The following is a 21,356-nucleotide window of genomic DNA, read 5'->3' as shown; positions in this document are numbered from 1 at the left end:
AAATTTCAACATAGAAATTGTCATAAAACTTCAGTAAAAAAATTATACAAAGTGCCAAGAAATATTCAAATCAAGTATGCAATGAATCTCCATGACTTACAGAAATTAACTTGGGTATTACCTTGGGGTTGGCAGTTCTCAGGTTACTATATGACATTAGTATGAAATATTACATAAAGTAATATTTCATAAAGTAAAATAATAAAAAAAAAGTTTTTTTATTAAACTTTCTGGTGGACTGAATGTTTGTATCCCTCAAAATTCATATGTTGAAGTCCAAACCTCTAACAATGTGGTATTTGGAGGTGGGGCCTTTGGGAAATAATTAAGTTTAGATGAGGTCAAAATGATTGGTAGGGGAGGGTGGGGGTAAGGGGAGAGATCAACCAAAGGACTTGTATGCATGCATATAAGCCTAACCAATGGACACAGACAACGGGGGGGGGGGGGGGAGGGGCAATGGGCGATAAGGACACATATGTACTACCTTAATCAATAAAGAAAAAAAAATAGAAAGTGTTTTTTTTTTTAAATGATAGGGCCCTCATGATGAGATTAATGTACTTTAAAAAGAGGAAGAGTGAGTTCTTTCTTTCTCCAAGCACATGCACTATAAAAAGGCCATGTGAGCATATAGCAAGAAGATGGCTCACTACAAGCCAGGAAGAAGCCTCTCATTAATAACTTGGTCATGGACTTTCAGCATCCAGAATGTGAGAAGTAAATGTCTATCTCAGTTTGTGGTATTATGCTCTAGCAGTCCCAGCTGACCAAGACAGAATTGATCATATATAATATTTATTCTATATTGCTAATCTAAAGTGGCCATATTTTTTTTTTTTTCAAATTAGTAACTCAGAAAAGTCCCATGTATGGGATTTTAGTATAATACCTTGAATACCTGAATGTTGGTTTCTCCTACATTATGGCTCATGAAAGTTTAATTAAACCAGCCAGGACTTCTTGTTAGTGTCAATGGGTTTAAATTATAAATAAAGAAGAAATCTGGGTGTCTAGAGCTTACTGTTAGCTCTGGAATCTACTCCTCTACTTCGTCTAATAGAGGGTAAATAGGTCTAGCAGCAAATTTAGGTCTTCTGTTGACTAATTTCTGGCAGAAATGTGTGGTCTGTGGGAGAAAAACTAGAAAAGGAGAGATGAAGAAAGACTTTCCTGGTAGACTTTCTAATAAACATTATTTTTCAACCCCACTTTATATATATATATATATATATATATATATATATATATATATATATATATATATATATATATTAGAGGCCTGCTGCATGGATTCGTGCACATTTAAAAAAAATTAATTAGAAGGTGGCCGGCGGGGTGGGACTGGGCGAGGTGGGCCAGACACGACCTAGAGCCAACCTCCCGTGGTCCCTCCCCAGCCACCTGCACCTAGAGTGGTGCCAGTATGACCTCCCCCCAGGGGTCCGGGAGTGTGAGAGGGCACTCTGCAAAGTTGTTCTTCTCGACAGCTCCTGTATTGAGTGTTTGCCCCCTGGTGGTCAGTGTGAGTCATACATACTGCTGGTTGGCCAGTCAGCCAGTCACTTAGACTTTTATATATATAACTAGAGGCCCGGTGCACAAAAATTTGTGCACTCGGGGGAGAGCGGGGCCCCTCAGCCCGGCCTGTGCCCTCTCGCAGTCTGGGACACCTCAGGAGATAACGACCTGCTGGCTTAGGCCTGCTCCCGGGTGGCAGAGGGCAGGCCCAATCCCTAGGTGCAGCCCCTGGTCGGGCTCAGAGCAGGGCTGATTGGGGAGTTGGGGCGCCACCCCCTGTCATGCACAGAGCAGGGCGGATCGGGAGGTTGCGATGCCACCCTCAGTCACGCTTAGGGTAGGGCCAATTGGGGGTTTGGGACACAGCAGGGCGGATAGGGAGGTTGTAGCCCCACCCCCTGTCACACACATAGCCGCAGGGCGATCAGGGGTTTGGGGAGCTCCCCCCTATCAGGCACAGAGCAGGGCTGATCAGGGGGTTGGGGCGCCTTCCCATGTCATGAACAGAGCAGGGCAGATAGGGAGGTTGTGGCCCCGCCCCCTGTCACACACAGAGCGCAGGGTGATCAGGGGGTTTGGGCACTGCCCCCTGTCATGCTGATCCTGGTGCCGGGAGGCCTCGCGGCTCCGCTGATCCCGGTGCTGGGAGGCATATTACCCTTTTACTATATAGGATAGAGGCCTGGTGCATGGGTGGGGGCTGGCTGGTTTGCCCTGAAGGGTGTCCTGGATCAGGGTGGGGGTCCCGCTTGGGTGCCTGGCCAGCCTGGGTGAGGGTCTGATAGCTGTTTGCAGCTGGTCACACCCCCTTCAGGTTGGGGGTCCCCACTGTGGTGCCTGGCCAGTCTGGGTGAGGGGCTGAGAGCTTTTTCAGGCTGGCGGGTGACTGAAGCTCCCAACCGCACCTTTTTTTCTTTTTTTTTTTTTAAATTCTGGGCCCGCTTTAGCTCTGAGGCTTGGCTCCAGCTCTGAGGCCTTGGCTGCTGAAAGCAGGTATCTGGTTTGTTTGGGTTCTATAATCGAAACACTGTTTCAACTCCAGCTCTGAGATGCCAGCTGGCTGAAAGCAGGTTTCTGGAGTTTGTTTAGATTCTATATTTGTAACAATGTTTCAAACTGCAAGCTCAGAGGCCGGCAGCGGCGTGCCGGGAACATTGGCTTCCTCTGTCACTGAAGCAAGCAAGCCTCATGTTCACTTCAAGCTGCCTGGCTGCTGGCCGCCATCTTGGCTGGCAGTTAATTTGCATATTGCCCTGATTAGCCCATGGGAAGTGTAGCAGAGGTATGGCTAATTACCATGTTTCTCTTTTATTAGATAGGACCAGAGGCCCAGTGCACGAAATTCATGCACTGGGGTATGGGGTTCCCTCAACCAAGCCTGCCCCTCAGTCCGGCAGCCCTCAGTGGATGTCCTACTGATGGCCACAGTCTGGCAGCAGAGGCTCGGTGCAGGCATCCCGTGTGTGTGTTTGTGTGTGTGTGTGTGCGCTTGGGCCTGCCCCCAGCCGTGCCACATAGGCTCCGAGCAGTTGCCGCGTTTGTGTGTCCACTGGTGGTCTGCTCCCAGCCACATTGGAAGCTCAGAGTAGGCTCTGTGTGTGTGTGTGTGTGTGTGTGTGTGTGTGTGTGTCTGCTGGGGGCCTGCCCCCAGCCACACCCTGGAAGCTTGGAGCAGGTGCCTCTCTCTGTTGATTTCTCAGGTTCCTGGCCTCCACTGCATGTTGTACTCTCCCTTGAGCTGTGGCCAGGGTGGGACGCCCTTTCCTGCTGTGGGATCGCCAAGGCGACCCAGGGACAGGTGCACGGGGGGCTGGCTGCAGGCCACCCTATCCTGCTGTGGGATCGCATCAGCAATCCCATGGGCAGGCAGGTGCACATGGGGCTGGCTGCAGGCTGCCCTATCCTGTTCAGGGATTGCAGCGGCGACCCAGGGGCAGGCGCACACAGGGGCTGGCTGCAGGCCCCCCTTTCCTGCTGTGGGATCTCCGGTTGCTCATCCCTGGCAGGGGCGGCCAGGGAAGAGGCGGGCGCCCGCCTCTTCCCTGCCCCCTCGGCTTCTCCGATCACCGGCAGGGGGGCGGGCAAAGGCAGCTGGTTCTCTGATCCAGGGCCAGGGGCAGTGCCTCCTGGCTCTTGCCTGCCACCTATGTTTCCAATCACCGTCCTTCCCCTATGGCCTCCCATCATTGCACCTATGTATGCAAATTAACCGCCATCTTTGTTGGCAGTTAATTTGCATATCGCCCTGATTAGCCAATGGGAAGGGTAGCGAAGTTACGGTTAATTACCATGTTTGTCTATTATTAGATAGGACTAGTGGCCCAGTGCGTGAAATTCATGCACATTAAAAGAAAACTAATTAGAGGAAATATTTTAATATTGCTATTTACCCTTTCTCTATAATAGAAGTGTCAGAGATGAAAGAAAATTAGTAAAATGTATATGAAAATCTTCCTCCTGTCAGAGTCTGGGGCACACCGCGGGACCCAGAGTCAAGTCCCCACCCACCCGCATCCACCTTGAAATTACGCCAGACCCAGACCCAGCTGGCCCCACACCCATTGGGCGAGATCCAGACCCGGCTGGTCCCACCCCCATAAAGCCCCTCTGGGTGGAGGGGTCCAGCCTCAGGGCCCCTGTCAAGCCCCACCACGTGGAGGGCGCAGCCTCAGGGCCCTTATCAAGACCCACTGGGTGAGGGGCGTGGCCTCACGTCCCCCTCAAGCCCGGCCAGGTGGGGGTGTGGCCTGAGGTCCCCCAGCTCAGTGCTGGGGTGGAGGGGTGGCCTGAGGTCCCCCATCAAGCCCTGTCGGGTGGAGCATGCAGTCTCAGGTACCCCGCCCCAGCCCGGTGCTACACAGCCTCAGGTCCCCGCTAATCACTCATTATGACTCATTACAAAACCCCCACCTCCGCTGTGGGTGCAGCCATCTTCTGTTATGGGAACCCTGCCTCTGCTGTGGGCGCAGCTATCTTGTGATGGTATGATGGAGTGAGGGTCAATTTGCATGTCACCTCTTTATTATATAGGACTAGAGGCCCGATGCACATTCGTGCACCAGTGGGGGTCCCTCGGCCTGGCCTGCAGGATTGGGCTGACACCGGCTCTCCGACAATCCCTGAGGGGTCCCAGATTGCGAGAAAGTGCAGACCAGGTGGAGGGACCCCAGGTGCACAATTGGGACCAGGGAGGGACACGGGAGGTTGGCCAGCCGGGGAGGGATCGTGGGAGGGCTCCAGGGCATATCCGGCCCATCTCGCTCAATCCTGATTGGCTGGACCCCAGCAGCAAGCTAACCTACCAGTCAGAGCGTCTGCCCCCTGGTGGTCAGTGCACGTCATAGCGAGTGGTTGAGCGGCCTTAGCATATCATTAGTATATTATGCTTTGATTGGTTGAACAGATGACTGGATAACTGGACACTTAGCGTTTTAAGCTTTTATTATATAGGATTATAGAACCTTACATGCAGAGTGCTTCAAGTACACATAGCTTTTTATGTATAAAGTCCTGAAAAGTAGCATTCTTGTATTATCCTTAAAAATGATTAGCTAATATGTATGGGGTTCTTATTATTGGCTAAGACCTATTCTAAACACATTACATGTATCAGCTAGTTTTATCTTTGCAACAACACTTTCAGGTAAGAACTATTATGACTCAATTTACCTCTGAGAACATGAGGTACACATGAAGGTTAGGTGGTAGTGCTGAGATTTAAACCCAGAAAATCTGTCTCAGAGCTCAAGCTTATAATCACTATGCTCTACTCCTAAAAGAAGAACACTCAGGGTATCAGGGAGGATTACTCATGTCAGAGAAAAATAAAAGGTAAATTGAGATTATAAAAAAGAGATCTAAAGTACTGCTAAAACAGAAATGGCAGGTACAGTAGAAGAAAAAAGGAAGTTAGAAACAAATGATTTGAGAATTCTTTTAAAGACCCAAATGTGTTTAAAAGAACTGTACATATGTATATTATATGTTCACATATGTATATTATATGTTCACATAACTGTACATACGTATATTATATGTTCACATAAATCACAAAAGTATTATGCAAAAGTATATCATATGTATAATATATCCTATCTAATAATAGACAAACATGGTAATTAACCATAACTCCTACACGCTTCCCATTGGCTAATCAGGGTGATATGCAAATTAGCTGCCAACCAAGATGGCGTCCGGCAGCCAGGCAGCTGAAGCAAACAGGAGGCTCGCTTGCTCCAGTGAAGGAGGAAGCCAAGGTTCCCCACCTGAAGCTGCTGGGCTCTGAGCTGCACTCTAAAAAACAATGTTACAATTATAGAAGCTAAACAAACCCCATGCTTTCAGCCAGCCAGCGGAGCTTCAGTTGCAACAGTGTTTCAATTATAGAAGCCAAACAAAGCCCAGATACCTGCTTTCAGCAGCCGAGGTCACAGAGCTGGAGCCGAACCTCAGGGCTAAAGCCGGCTCTCAGCTCCAGTGACAGCCATAGAAGGTAAATAAATCCCAGAATTAAAAAAAGGAAAAAGAAAAAAGGAGAGGTTGGAAGCTTCAGTCACCCGCCAGCCTGAAAATGGCCCTCAGCCCCTCACCCAGATTGGCCAGGCACCCCAGTGGGGACCCCCACACTGAAGGAGATATGACAAGCTGCAAACAGCCATCATCCCCTCATCCAGGCTGGCCAGGCACCCAAGTGGGACCCCCCACTCTGATCCAGGACACCCTTCAGGGCAAACCAGCAGGCCCCCACCAATGCACCAGGCCTCTATCCTATATAGTAAATGGGTAATATGCCTCCCAGCACAGGGATCAGCGGAGCTGCAAGGCCTCCCGAACCTGGGATCAGCAGAGCCACGAGGCCTCATGCCCTGGGATCAACAGAGCCGCGAGGCCTCCTGGCACCTGGATCAGCGGAGCTTCCCAGCACTGGGATCAGCGGAGCAGCGAGGCCTCTCAGCACCGGGATCAGCGGAGCAGTGAGGCCTCCTAGCCCCTGGAGCAGCATGAGAGGGGGCAGCGCCCAAACCCCTTGACCGCCCTGCAGCTCTGTGTGTGACAGGGGCGGGGCCACAACCTCCCTATCTGCCCTGCTCTGTTCCTGACAGGGGAAGGCGCCCCAACCCCCTGATCGTTCCTGCTCTTTGTCTGATAGAGGGGAGCTCCCCAACCCCCTGATCAGCCCTGCTCTGTGTGTGACAGTATGCGGCACCCCAACCCCCCCATGGGCCCTGCTCTGTGTGTGACGGGGTGGAGCTGCAACCTCCCCATCAGCCCTGCCCTGAGTGTGAGAGGGGGGAGCTCCCCAACCCCCTGATCAGCCCTGCTCTGTGCATGACATGGGGGAGCTCCTCAAACCCCTGATCAGCCCTGCTCTGTGTGTGACAAGGTATGGAGCCCCAACCCCCCTGATGGGCTCTGCTCTGTGCATGACAGGGGGCAGTGCCCCAAACCCCTGATCGGCCCTGCTCTGTGCGTGACAGGGGTGGCACCGCAACCTCCCCATCGACCCTGCGTTGAGTGTGACAGGGGGCGGCACCCTAACCCCCCAATCAGCGTGACTGGGGGTGGCATCGCAACCTCTAGATCCACCCTGCTCTGTGCATGACAGGGGGTGGCGCCCCAACTCCCCAATTGGCCCTGCTCTGAGCCTGACCAGGGGCTGCACCTAGGGATTGGCCTGCCCTCTGCCACCCGGGAGCAGGCCTAAGCCAGCAGGTTGTTATCTCCCGAGGGGTCCCAGACTGTGAGAGGGCACAAGTGGGGCTGAGGGACACCCCCCAGCCAGTGCACAAATTTTTGTGCACCTGGCCTCTAGTATATTAATAAAATTACAAAACTATTATGCAAGAGTACATATGTACATACATTAATATGTATACAGACATAATACCTGAATAATCTAATCTAATAAAAGAAAAACATGCAAATTGACCATACCTGCACTACGCCCCAAGCCACGCTCACCAGCCAATCAGAGCGACTATATGCAAATTAACCAAACCAAGATGGCAGCCAGCAGCCATGGAGCTGGAGCAAGCAGGAGGCTTGGTTGCCCCAGCGATGGAGGAAGCCAAGCTTCCCACCTGCTCTGAGCTGGCTGGGGCCTCCGCTAAAGGCAATGAAGTTTCGATTATAGAAGATAAATAAATCCCAGATACCTGCTTCCAGCCAGTCTCCACTGGGAGCTTGGATGGCTGGGGGCCGTGGCCAGCCTGCAAACAGCCCTCAGCCCCTCACCTAGGCTGGCCACACCCTCATGGGGTGAGGGTTCCTGTTGAGTGGCTTGGCCAGCCTACAAACAGCCATCAGCCCCTCACTCAGGCTGGCCAGGCACCCCAGCGAGGACCCCTACCCTGAAGGGGCTGTGGCCAGCCTGCAAACAGCCATCAGCCCTCACCCAGGCTGGCCACACCCTCATGGGGTGAGGGTCCCCACTGGGGGGCTTGGAAGCCTGCAAAGAGCCATCAGCCCCTCACCCAGGCTGGCCAGGCACCCAAGGGGGGAACCCCACCCTGAAGTGCCTGTGGCCAGTCTGCAAACAGCCATCAGCCACTCACCCAGGCTGGCCAGGCACTCCAGCAGGACCCCCCTCTCTGAAGGGGGTGTGGCCAACCTGAAAACAGCCCTCAGCCCCTCACCCAGGCTGGCCAGCACTCCAGCGGGGACCCCCACCCTGAAGGGGGTGTGACCAGTCTGAAAACAGCCCTTAGCCCCTCACCCAGGCTGGCCAGGCACCCCAGTGGGACCCCCACCCCAGGTGTCCCCCACACATGCACCAGGCATATAATAAAAGGCTAATATGCAAATTGACCCTAACAGCAGAGCGACTGGGAATCACTGATCACTATGACACACACTGACCACCAGGGGGCAGACGTTCAATATAGGAGCTGCCCCCTGGTGGTCAGTGTGCTCCCACAGGGGGAGTTCTGCTCAGCCACAAGCCAGGCTGATGGCTGCTAGCACAGCGGTGGTGGAGGGAGCCTCTCTGGCCTCCTTAGCAGCGCTAAGGATGTATGACTGCAGCTTAGGCCTGGTCCCTGCTGGCAAATGGACATCCCCCGAGGGCTCCTGGGCTGCCAGAGGGATGTCTGACTGCCAGCTTAGGCCCAATACCCCGGGGGGCGGGCCTAAGCCTGCAGGTGGACATCCTCTGAGGGCCCCAGACTGGGCTGAGGGACCCCCCCACCGAGTGCACAAATTTTTGTGCACCAGGCCTCTAGTATAATATAAAATACTATGCCAAATCCCATTAGCACATTAGATTGAAACTGCAGTAGTCTCTAGGAAGTTGTTCATGAGAAAGCAAGGGTTATAGTATAAAAATAGTAAATTCCACACTACGTAAATAGAAACACATGGGAAAAAATGATAGCAGGGTCATCCTCTCATACAGTAATAGTGGTCATTTGAGTTAGGACAACAAATGACAGCTATTTCTTTAAATCTTTAACTTTTTGAAAATGAACTTGTGTTACTTTTATATTTTCAAATTGGGTTCCTTACTCTTTATTATAAAAGATAAAGATGAATAAAGTTAATGCCTGTTTTTAGTTAGTCTTTGTGACTATATAGTAATGAGTATTTTTATTTACAACTGCTGTCTTTACTTTTAGGTTTAACTGTGCTGTAACTTAGGCCAAGAAAAAAGACTTCTATTCTCAGAAATAAAGTAGTTGTAGCTATATTTGAAAGGGAATATTCAAACTGAACTCTTTTCAATTATACTGAACAAATTAAAAAACAGACTGCTAAAAATAGAATAGAATAAAATATTTTTTTTTCTTTAACAGAACAAAGCAAGGAAAGAAAATGCAGTGAATGGATAAAGGCACTGAATGTTTATTGTTTTTAAAACATTTGCTGCATTCATAAACAACTGGAAGATATTCCAGTACACCTTCAGGCTACTATGGTGCCATTTGACTGTCCAACAAGTGGTACTGAATACAGACTTTGTCACTGATATTTTGGAACTTGGACAGTTCTCTTATACCTCTGAAACTGACATAGTAATATTGGCTAATTTCAACAGGGCCTTGAAAAAGAAACAGATGAAAGTAATGAAAACATATCTAAATAACATGTGTTACAAGTTCACATCAGGATACCATGAATTCCAAAGATTATTCTTTAGTACTAGGCAAACATGTTAGTTAGAGAGAATCTACGGGTAATTTTTGTATCATTAAATGTTTTTCTTTTGTAAATGTAGAAACTTTCAGAAAGTTTTAAATCACTAAAAGAGTTTTATTTTGTGCCACTCTTTTTTTTTTTTTTTTCGTGTATCAACCTTATGGTGCCAGAAACTGTGTGCTATATTTTTAACTAGTGTTTTGTTTGTGTGCTTGTTTTCAACAAAGGATTTTTTGTTTCTCATAGGATGATGACTCATGCTTCACAATTATAGAGTTAAAAAAGAAACAAGCTTTGACACTCAATGAAGTTGAAGCTCTTGCATAGTTTTTAAATTATTTATTTCTCTGTCACGAGTTACAGTTGACTATTATTAATTCTGGACCTCAATTTTGGCAGGCTCATCTCAAAATATCAGTTAGCCAGTGATCTCCTTTGTCAACACTACCAATGGTACAAAAATTTAAAAATAATAATTAATGTTGGATTTCATATAATAGCCTTTGTCTTCTGAATTCCATCTCATAATATAGGTTTGGCTCACTCAGCAAATAAAAGTCTGTCTTTTCTTTGTATCAAAAGATTAGGGTTCTTGAGATATAAGTCCTACTTTTTGCCAGGATACTATATTTATTCTCTACTAAATATTACATAGTATTAACCCAATCTGACCCCACAAAAAATGATTACAGAAATCAAATATTTAATTCACTAGTTCATAGCTATAATCTGATATCATCAAGATATCAGAATGAGCCCATTTTAATCAGAAGTTTGCAGTTACTGTAAGTGTACAAACTAAATAGTTGCATAAAATACTTTAAGGCTTTAAGAACTATGCTAGGCATCTGTACTCAAATATCTATATTCAAGGTTGTGTTCTCTTAATAATGTACATAAAACTCAATTTACTCTGCTTAGAAATCACACAAAGTAAAAAAGGAATGGGATTTTTATATCAAATAAGTTTTAGCTCTTACATATTTTATTTTTAAAGGGAGTGAAAATGTTTAATAATAATTAATATCTATATGCTTCTAAGACTGAAGAGAGATGACGTAATTTCTGACAGTTGGGGGACCTAATATACAGAAAGTTAAGTATCTTTATTCTAGGTTAGATACTTCTCCCATGGGTGTAGATTAGTCCCTTATCATCACACATTTCATTTTGTATTGCTAATTGTACAATTAGTACAATGTAATCACCTAATTATATAACCCTTCATGGTTAGTGTGCCTTCTTCCCCAAGCACTTGTATCCCTTGCTCTTAGTAGAATTCCTGGCATGTAGCAGATGCTCAATAGACATTTATTGAACATACATTTCTTGATTATTTTCCTAGAACACTTTTTTTCACCTACACTAATATCTTTGAGGCTTGATATATAAAGAGAAATGATAGCAGAATAAAAAGAGAAGAAATTACTTTGTTCTTACATTTTTGTTTTGCATATACAAGAATAGGTAAATAATGCAGCTGTGGCAAAGTATGCTGTTTATGGTTTGACTCTGGCACTTATCAGCTGGGGGACTTTAGAGAAGTAAATTTTGTGAGTCTAAGAGATTCTATTTGAAAATTGATATATAAATTGCACAGTTCTAAACATAAGACTTCAGTGAGATAAGTTGTAAAGTTCCTAATGCCTGGTCTAGCTCAGAATGGGTTTTCACACAGGACCGGACATTAGCATTATGACTATCTTATCCTTGACCTATAGAATAACCTATTTGAACTTCATGATATGAACAAAAAAGGTAATCTGTAATAAATCTAACCAACAGTAAATTCAGAGAGTGATGAAATTATAAATTCTTAACTGGGCAGGTCATAAAGTTATATACCTGTAGTCACACCCCAGGTATATAACTTCTTTAGTAAATGGATTATCGTTTCTTTAAGCAATCCCTGTCCATTGTTTCTGTGCATCTGTGTTAACATACCTTTGAAATGCCTCTTTTTTCCAGACCCCTCAGAAACTTAAGATCACATAATCTTGTTAATTATCCTGTAATCCAATTCCTACATTGCTTTTTCCCACCTTCATGCAATCTTCCATTCCCTCTGTAATTTCAAATGTATAAAGGAAATTGCAAAACTGTTATTCTCTGTAGCATTTGAAATCTTGCTTCACAGAGATCAAATATTGTCATCAGTTTGGCTCAAATGAATTCTTATAAAAATCCTCTGCAAGTTTAAACACTTACTTAATGTAGATGAGAGGATTCTGAAGAAGCCCATCCAGGACCACCTAACAGTCCAGACCCGGTGCTAGTACCAGCAGGAGCCCACTGTGCCTCACCAACTCCCTGCTTCATATTAGGTGAATTTGGTAGAGTTTTCTCTCAGAATCTCAAACCTCCTTGCTTTAAGTAGCAGGTACTAACTTTATTTGAGCTGTTCTTAGAAAATCCTTGAGATGGATAAGGGTTGAGAAAACCAAGGAAAAGGAGGGGAAAACGGGGTGCTGTTTTAATTTCAGTTTTTTATTGAATTGCTTACTGAGAGTCTGAACAAAATCTTAGCTAGTTAAATGAGAGACCCAAAGAAGAAGGAAACTTGTTTCCACAACGCAAATTTTGAGTATTCTTGTGTAATTTAGAATTTTTGTGGGGTTGGCTGAGGAAAAATTTCCTCTAGGACATAAAGCAGTTCTATAGAGATATCCAACACTTTTGACTCATCTGGAGAAATGCATATAACGACTGGTTTTCCCAAGAAATTTCTTCAGACTCTGCAGATCTTAAAGAAAAAACGAAAATTAACACAGGAAATGTGCCTCTGAGGCTGACAAGCCTCCCATTGATTCTACTGCAAGATGGCCATGATGAGGATCCTTTGACACTTCTAAATTAACCTTTTGTGTGCATGATTAGAAAAAGCTGGCTAAAAATTAGGCAGAAAAATGGAAAACATATTTAGTGAGTCTCTTGAGGCTTCAAAAACAGGATTTAGATAACTGGATCAACCTATGATGTTATTTAGATGTCAACCCAATTCTCTGAGGTATTAAAAATAATTGCCCTTACTTCAATAGGTAGAAGGCCATTTGACACTTGATTTGTCAAGGACAAATTTAAGTTGTAAATGCCTCCAAAACAAAATTTGGATCCAATTGTTCTTTATAAACTAGTGAGTTTTCTCATGGTTAAAAGGTTCCTGTTTTAGTCTGTCGGTGTATTTCTATATGTGTATGTTGTAACTGTGAGATATGTATATATTTTTTTACCGCTGTATGGTATTATCAAATTTAATTTAAAGGTGAGTGTTTGAAAGGATTGGGTATTTTAAAATTCTCAGAAATAAAACTAGGGGAAAAATGAGACATATGTAATACTTCAACAATAAAGAATTTAAATTAAAAAAATAAGAAACTAATTCAAATGCTTTTCAAGTTCATGTGATCAAAAATTTATCCTTAGTATATAAAAGCTTTTTAAAGTATGTTGGTTTAAGTAGAACAGACATGTCTTTCAAGTTATCAATATTAAATATAATGTTATATTTTACCCATTTTACAAAAATAAATCCATGCTAATAGTGGAATTTGATGCTAATTGTTTACTTCTTAGTTTTTATTAGATATTCTGGTTTTAAGGGTTAGAATCTCAATATATGTAGGAGTAAATTTGCAGTGTTTCAGAAAGGTCCCTGAAACTCCTCAAAATATTTTTTTATTTATTTTAGAGAGAAAGGAAGGAAGAGGGAGAGAGAGAGAAACGTTGCTGTGAGAGAGAAACATCTATTGGTTGTCTCCCAAAATCACCCCTACCAGGTATCAAACCCACAACCTGGGTGTGTGCCCTAACCTGGAATCAAACTCTCAACCCTTTGGTGTAAGGGACGATGCTCCAATCAATTTAGCCATATTGGCCAGGGCTCAAAATATATGTATTTTTAATGTTAAATTGCATGAATGACATTGTAAAATAAGTGATAAACAACTTCTAGGGTATATTGTATGTTGAATGAATAGTTGGGGTAATTGGAAACCCAAGATGGCCACTTGGTTCTTCCAGGTTCCCTGGCAAACCCCACTTTTTGTTTTTGTTTTTGTTTCATTCCGTCATGTATAATAGTGCATTTAAGCTGGATTTAAATTAGGTAAAGGAACTCATACAATGTCATTATTGAAAGGAGACATCTTTAAGAAAATGCTGAATAGGTAATCACTTTTCACTGTGAGCTCCCAGGAGACAAAGTTTTTAAAAATCATTGACTGCCACCTGGAGCTTTGTTTATTGGAATTGACATAAAATAAAAAAGCCCTCTTTCCGACCTCATTCAAAGGGACCTTATCAGATATTACTAACTAATCCATATGCAGCTAAACTTCAAAGGGTTAAATCATGGATTCACATTAACCAGGAATGGACATCTATCTACTCCATCTCTGACACTCACCTCAACCTACAGTGAACACCAAGAATTCCTGTAGGATGAGAAGCCACTGACATCAGAGGTAGACCGCTATCCTAAGACATCAACAAGAACTCTATATCTATGGTTTGATGATGAACTCAGAAGCTATTTTGTTTGATTACCTTTACCTATCTGCTAATGATATGAGTCATAATAATAGTTAGTATACTTGTTCTTTGATTTTTTTTCTATACAATCCAACTGTTAATGATTATTGAAGCTACATAAAATAACTGTTAATACTCCTTTTATGACTTATGTAAATGTTATACTAGATACCAAATACAGAAAAATGAGACTGATGGCAAAACTCAGATCATGATATTTTACAGGATAAAATGATCCAGAGTCTTTTTTGTTATGAAGGCTATAAGATCTGACTGCTTTCCATTTCTCTTTTGGGGAAAATTTGGCCTTAATTTACAACCCATGGTTATGGTATTACCCCTTCCACAGTGGTCCACGGTTTCAACAAGACAATGTTGATACTGATAATTCCTAGGAATGAGCCTTCCTAGCACTGTGAGACCACACTATTCAATCAGAAAGTTGGTCATCAGTTCATCCTATGAATTTATTTATGACCAAAAGGGGAAACTGTAAATGAAAACCAGGCTCTATAACAAATCTTGCCAAAAAGTAACCTCACAGGTAGATCTGATCATAAATTTCTACCTGGGCAGGTCATGGTGGGTAGTCACATTTTAGGCACATAACTTCTTTAGTACAATGATTATCTTTTCCTTAAGCCAGCCCTGTGCATTGTTTATGTGCATCTGGCTTAACACACCTTTGAAATGCCTCTTTTTCAGACCTTTCAGAAACTTAATGACCATCAAGAGAGCACATGATCTTGTAACTATCTTGTAATCCAATGCTCACCTTGCTTTCTCCCACCTTTATGCAATTTTCCTCACATTCCCTTCTTAATTTCAAGTGTAAAAATAAACTGGAAAACTCATTCTATATAGCACATGAGATCTTGTTTCTCAGTATTGTCATCAGTTTAGCTAAATAAATTCTTATAAAAATTCTCTACAGGTTTGGTTGTTTCTTATGCTGATCCTGGGTTTCAGTTTAAAAGAAAAGTATGAGGAATAGCAACCTGAAATTTCTCATGGAAATCTGTTGTCTGCTTTTGATCACAGTCCAGCCTAGCTATAGAGGAATTTTTAATGGAAGACAATTATTACTATTTAATGGAATTTCAGAGAGGAGTGTCCACTCCCTCAAATGAAGAGTAATTTTACCTATCTCTGCCAATATTAAAGAAAACCAAATAAAACTAAACTTGTCTTGAGCAGAGACTAAAGGATGGATCTATTTCTCAGGTTCCTCATACAGAAAATGAGTTAAACACTTAATGCTCTTTAAAACCCCTCTCAACTTGAACTTATCTATGTGCACTTGTAAAGGATGGAAATTTTGGAATCAAACTGAAACAAGGGAGGATAACAACACCATAGAGAAGGGCAAAAGAATAAGGTAAAGGTCATGACAACAAGTAGCAGATTTTCTACAGGTGTGAACCTGGGGTCCACAAACATCCTGAAGCATGGGAGGTATGACAAAGAGAAGTTAATATCTCTGCTCAGCAATCTGTTCTCTTCTTATCCTAGTTTTTCCTTTTTGTACTACATACAGTCTTTTATTTATGATGAAACTGAATTTAATGATTTACTCAATAAATGACTAAACCCATTTGTCTAGGAAGTTATTGATACTCATGATCATGGAAGAATGGTCCATTCCCTCTTCAGTGACATCTCAGCATTTTGTTGAATAATAGGAAAAGCCTCTTCTCAGTTTTCTATTTTTATGCAACAAAATATGTATATTCTAGAAAAAAATGTGGGTTTCCCAGCCCCTCCAACAGTTGGCCTGTGCCTGGATGGTCCATCCTTGATTGGGAGGGGCAAATATCAGAATGACTGTGACAGCTGCATGTGGCTGTTCAGGAGATTTAGCTCTACTTAATTAATGGCTCCTAGGGCAGTCAGGGATGAGGATTAATGTACCAGGCTCTCATTAGTGTCTGTTATTTGAGGTAGGCTGTGTGTGCTCTTGCACAGATAAAATAGGAAAACATTATAACTAGACCCAGTCTTTAAAGATGGGTGGACTCTATTGATTATAGAGCATGGTTTCCAGTTAGAGAATCACAAATATCTGGAGGCATGAGAGGTATTACAGAGCATTCGTATGAGCACTGAGTATTGCCTCAGGCTAAATAAATAAGCCCCCAAGTGTATTATTATTTTTGCAGTGAATATAGAAACTTATGTATTGAATAAAATTCATAGTCATTGAAAATTTTTACCTAAATCACAAATATGTAATTTAAATAATATAAATGGAGAGATAGAATTACAAGAGTATAATTATGAACATGTGAGATTCCAGGACATATGCATGTCTGTATATGTGTCTGTGTATGTGTAGAGGGTTTGTGTTAAGTAATTTTTTGGTCTTAAATTTGTGAACCAATGTTCTAAAACCTGTCACATATGAGAGCACCCTATAAACATCAAGTAAAGTGGCTAAAATGGTACATATGCCTACAAGGTAGTGAGGCAAAAAAGGCTGAATGAAAAAATGTATATAATGTGTTAAACACGATATGTGGCACATAGTACCTGCTCAATGAGTTTCAATCATCCTTATCAGTACCAGTTATGATTATGTAAACTATTGGGAAAAGGATGTACTTGCTTGTAATTATATAAACTGGCAAATAAATGAAAACAGTTCCCTGCCCAAAGTAATGCAAAGTTGTTTATTCCATCTTCTTGCTCCCATAACACATTGTTCATACATTGTTATTCCACATCACATTTTGTTGTAATCACTTATTCACAGGTCTCTCTTTTCCAGTAGACCATATGATCTTTGATAAAAAGAATGGTATCTTATCTTTGTATTCCTAATAGGTAGTGTAATCAGAACAAGTATGAGCTGGATACATTTGTTGTTGTTGTTAATCCTCACTCAAGGATATTTTTTTCATTGCTTTGTAGAGAGAGTGGAAGGGAGGGAGGGAGGGAGGTGAAGAGAGAGAAAGAGAGAGAGAGAGAAACATTGATGTGAGAAAGAAACATTAATTGGTTGTCTCATGTATGTGCCTTGACCAGGGCTGGAGATCAAGCCTGCAACCCAAGTACATATCCTTGACTTGGAGTCAAACTTACAACCCCTCGCTGTGCAGACTGATGCTCTAACCACTGAGTGAACTATACCGGTCAGGGTGGATACATTTTTAATGCATATATAAAAAAAATTTCAAAAAATATACTGGAATTAATACACAAAGAGAGAGAGAGATTATAGGCATAATGGTTCCTAGGGCTGGTGAATTTACATGTGAAGAATTACAAGAGAGTTTAGAAAGAAATTCAAAATTTTGAGATAATTGAGAGAGTGATCATTTGTGGAAATAAGAATTATTTAATCTCTTAAAATAAAATCTAATATTATATTTATATTAGAAATAATATTTTTATTGTGCTTTATGTTTTATAGAACTCTTACATAAGAATACTAAAACATGAGAATAATTTTTCTTATTTTGTGCACCAAGAAACTAAACAAAAGCTGTTTTATTTGGTTAAGGTCATACAACTAGAAATGGTAGAGTTGGGAATCAAACCCAAGTCTTGTAATTTCAAGACCAATGGTCTTCAACAAGTCATGGAATGTAGCAGGTATTATGTAACACTTATCAGTTATTATGGGGATGATCATGGCTGAGAATGAAGAGGGCTGAACTTCATATAGAAAATTCTAAGATAACTTAGATAGTCAAAACATGAAATAAAATTATGGAAAAGTTTTACTTTTATATAAGGAACTAGAGGCCTGGTGCGTGAAAATTCATGCACTTGGGTGGAGGGGTCCCTCAGCCTGGCCTGTGCCCTCTCTCAGTCCAGGACCCCTTGGGGGATGTCCACCTGCTGGCTTAGGCCTACTCCCCAGGGTTTCAGGCCTAAGATGGCAATCAGACGTCCCTCTGGCAGCCCAGGAGCCCTTGGGGGATGTCCGACTGCCAGCTTAGGTCCAGAGCGGGCCTAAGCCGACAGTTGGACATCCTTAGCACTGCCAAAGAGGTGAGAGAGGCTCCTGCCACCGCTGCTGCGCTTGCAGCCGTCAGCCTGGCTTATGGCTGAGTGGAGGTCCCCCTGGGGAGTGCAGGATGTCCCCCTGGTGGTCAGTGTGTGTCATAGTGACCAGTCGTTCCACTGTTAGGGTCAATTTGCATATTACCCTTTTATTATATAGGATGTGTGTGTGTGTGTTATTGTGTATATATATTTTGTTTTTAAAATCCCACTTCTCAGATCTTTTATGGGTATAGGGTGTTGCTCTGCAGTTATAAATAGGAATGCACAGATGAGTTTAAGTGTCTTATTCCTTGTAGTAAAGTATGGCAATTATACCAATTAGAAAATAAAATATCAAGAAATGACTTTAAACAAACTAACAAATAAGCCAGTTTATACAAATTAAAGCTCTCATGGGCTCTTTAAAAAGAGAGAATCTCTATTAGGCTAGCACTTAACCAAAACTCAGAAACAGAAGAGAATTTAATTATTTATTCCTAGTTAATACAGGAAAAATTAATGTGACTAAATGCTAAGTGTTCCTTAATGAAAATTATAAACGTAATTGAACTTCATATTTATTAAAGGCAGAAATGTTAAAGAAACAGAGTCAGAGAGCTTCAGTTCTCTTATCATCTCTCTTTAATTATACTCAGTTTTTTAACCCAGAGGTTTCTACATACGTCTCCATTTCATGTATTCAGTAGATTGTATCTTCATAGAACATTTACTAGTAAGAGTTTTCTGACTGATTAAATAAAATAGGCTGGCAGTTTAAAAGAAAGTCACATCTGGTTTCTGACAGGAGTTCAGCTTTAGAAGAGTCTTTCCAAGCTTTTTATAAATGCCAGCCTTCAAAAAGCCAGTCTACCTTTTCCCTTTTTTTTTTCTGACTGCATTGAGACAAGCCAAGACTGTAGATATATAGCAGGAGGAGGGAAAAGGTCAAATTACACATAAGAGCAGTGAGGTTTATTTCTACCAACATTAGCTAAGGGTGTGCATTGACAAGAAACATAATTTATTAGAGATTAAGAGCAATGATGTAAAACACCAAAGGGTTGGAGTGGGTTGAGTGGGTATTATGTAACAAATCTGGAAATGTATAGCCAAATAAAAATTTTTGGCTGGTGAATATATGAAAGAAACTTGAATAATTAAGTTCAATACAGAGAACAAATCAACTCAAAAATGGTCTAATTCATAAACTATTTGTTTAAAAGACATTTTTAAGACATTTAAAAGACTTAGAAATTAATGAATTAACTTAAGAAAAATTAGATAAATAATGTTGGTTCTAAAGGATAAAATTATAGAATGTTGACAATCCTATAATTATTTTTTAGTATTTTCCTTTTTTAAAATCTTTATTGTTGAAAGTATTACATATGTCCACCTTTTCCCCCCGCATCGCCCTCCTCCATCCCACTCCTGCCCCCACCATTGATTGAAAATATATAGCTTCCCTTCATTAGTTTTTGCATTCCCTCTTCCATCAGCATATCTGAGAGTATTGAAACATTAATCTAAAAACTTCTCTTTATAGAAAGACCAAACATTGAATTTAAAACTTTCTTTATAAAGTATTTTGTCATAAAAACTCAACCAACAGCAGCAACACAAGTTGACAATAGATCTTACCATCTCCTGGGTCAATGATCTCCACTGTGGTCACCGTGGGAAATTCCAGAGCTGCCAGCACTGGTTCTGAGAGAACCACCTGGAAAGTCTCAGACTGCTCATGTTCCTCATCACTCATGATGTGCACTTTCCATGTGGCCCTGGTCTGGCCTGGGTTGAACTGCACTTGTTTCTGTGCTTTACCTTTGAAATCTTTGTCTTTTTCTGCAGTTCCATCTCTTGTGCCAATACCTACACAGAATCATAAAATCACTGTCTTAGTTTCATTTTTCAGTTGAATTATTAAGGCTTTCCACATTAACTTTTTGTGTATCACTTGATCATGCACTGCAAAGTAGACCCCATTCTGATTCCATGAAATGGATAATTGGGTGTGGCTCCTACAATGGAAGTATTCCACTGGAGGTGTTCATGATTCTATTCTACTCTTGCCCCACTGTGGTTTTACTACATATTCTTTTTTTTTTAAATCCTCACCTGAGGTTTTTCCATTGCTTTTTAGAGAGAGAGTGGAAGGGAGGGATGGAGAGGGGAAAGAGAGAGAACATCAATGTGAGAGAGGCACGTTGACTGGTTGCCTCCTGCATGAACCTCAACTGGCTCAGGAACCAACCTGTAACTCAGGTACATGCCCTTGACCAGGAATCAAACCCGGACCCGCCAGTGCTCAGGCCAATGCTCTAATCCAAGCATGTCAAACTCGCCGCCTGCAGGCCTCATACCTCATTTATTTGGCCCGTATTAGCCTTTGAGTTTGACATGCTTGCTCTAATTGCCAACTCACACCAGCCCAGGGCTTACTATATACTAGTATTCTTTAAGCTAAGTTTGTGTTAGAACTTCTACGATGGAATGCTAAATTTGCTTTCGGTGAAAAATAAAGATTCCCCTTTTATAACTAACATATAGTATTTACTATGAGGCCAGTGCTAGTCTATCTTGTTACTTAAAGTATGGTCCATGGACCAGCAGCATGAGCAACATCTTGGAGATTGTTAGTAATGCAGTTTCAGCCCAACCCCAGGCCTACTGAATCAGAATCAACATTTTAGCAAGATCCCCAGGTAAATCTATGTGCATTAAAATCTAAGGGTGGCCGAAACCGGTTTGGCTCAGTGGATAGAGCGTTGGCCTGCGGACTGAAAGGTCCTAGGTTCAATTCCGGTCAAGGGCATGGACCTGGGTTGCGGGCATATCCCCAGTAGGAGATGTGCAGGAGGCAGCTGATCGATGTTTCTAACTCTCTATCTCTCTCCCTTCCTCTCTGTAAAAAATCAATAAAATATATTAAAAAAAAAAATCTAAGGGTGGATAGACACATATTACAGACTTCATATCTCCACAAGGTTCTATGTAAAATAGGTGCCCCATTTAATAAAGGATGAAGAAATGATGTATAGATTCTGGAGGAAACATATTAGTCCGCACTTTAATCTAATGTGGCAGATGAGACAGTCAAGCATACTCAGTGTTCAAAACAATGCCCTTCCTTGGAGATAAAACATATTTAGCTGGTAAACTATATATATATACATATATAT

The 21,356-nt window shown here is 42.4% G+C and overlaps 1 protein-coding gene across 1 annotated transcript in view; it reads right to left on the bottom strand.

Annotated features, from left to right (window-relative positions):
* FREM2 (FRAS1 related extracellular matrix 2) overlaps nucleotides 1-21,356 on the bottom strand; it is a 328,691-nt gene that overhangs the window by 178,240 nt on the left and 129,095 nt on the right. Inside the window, exon 4 of the mRNA XM_036299332.1 lies at nucleotides 19,816-20,046. Within this exon, the coding sequence (XP_036155225.1) occupies nucleotides 19,816-20,046 (231 nt within the window). The remainder of the gene's footprint in view (nucleotides 1-19,815; nucleotides 20,047-21,356) is intronic.

This window comes from Myotis myotis, unplaced genomic scaffold (assembly GCF_014108235.1).
Source record: "Myotis myotis isolate mMyoMyo1 unplaced genomic scaffold, mMyoMyo1.p scaffold_m19_p_3, whole genome shotgun sequence".
NCBI lineage: Eukaryota > Metazoa > Chordata > Mammalia > Chiroptera > Vespertilionidae > Myotis > Myotis myotis.
This window is presented reverse-complemented; position numbering and strand designations above follow the sequence as displayed.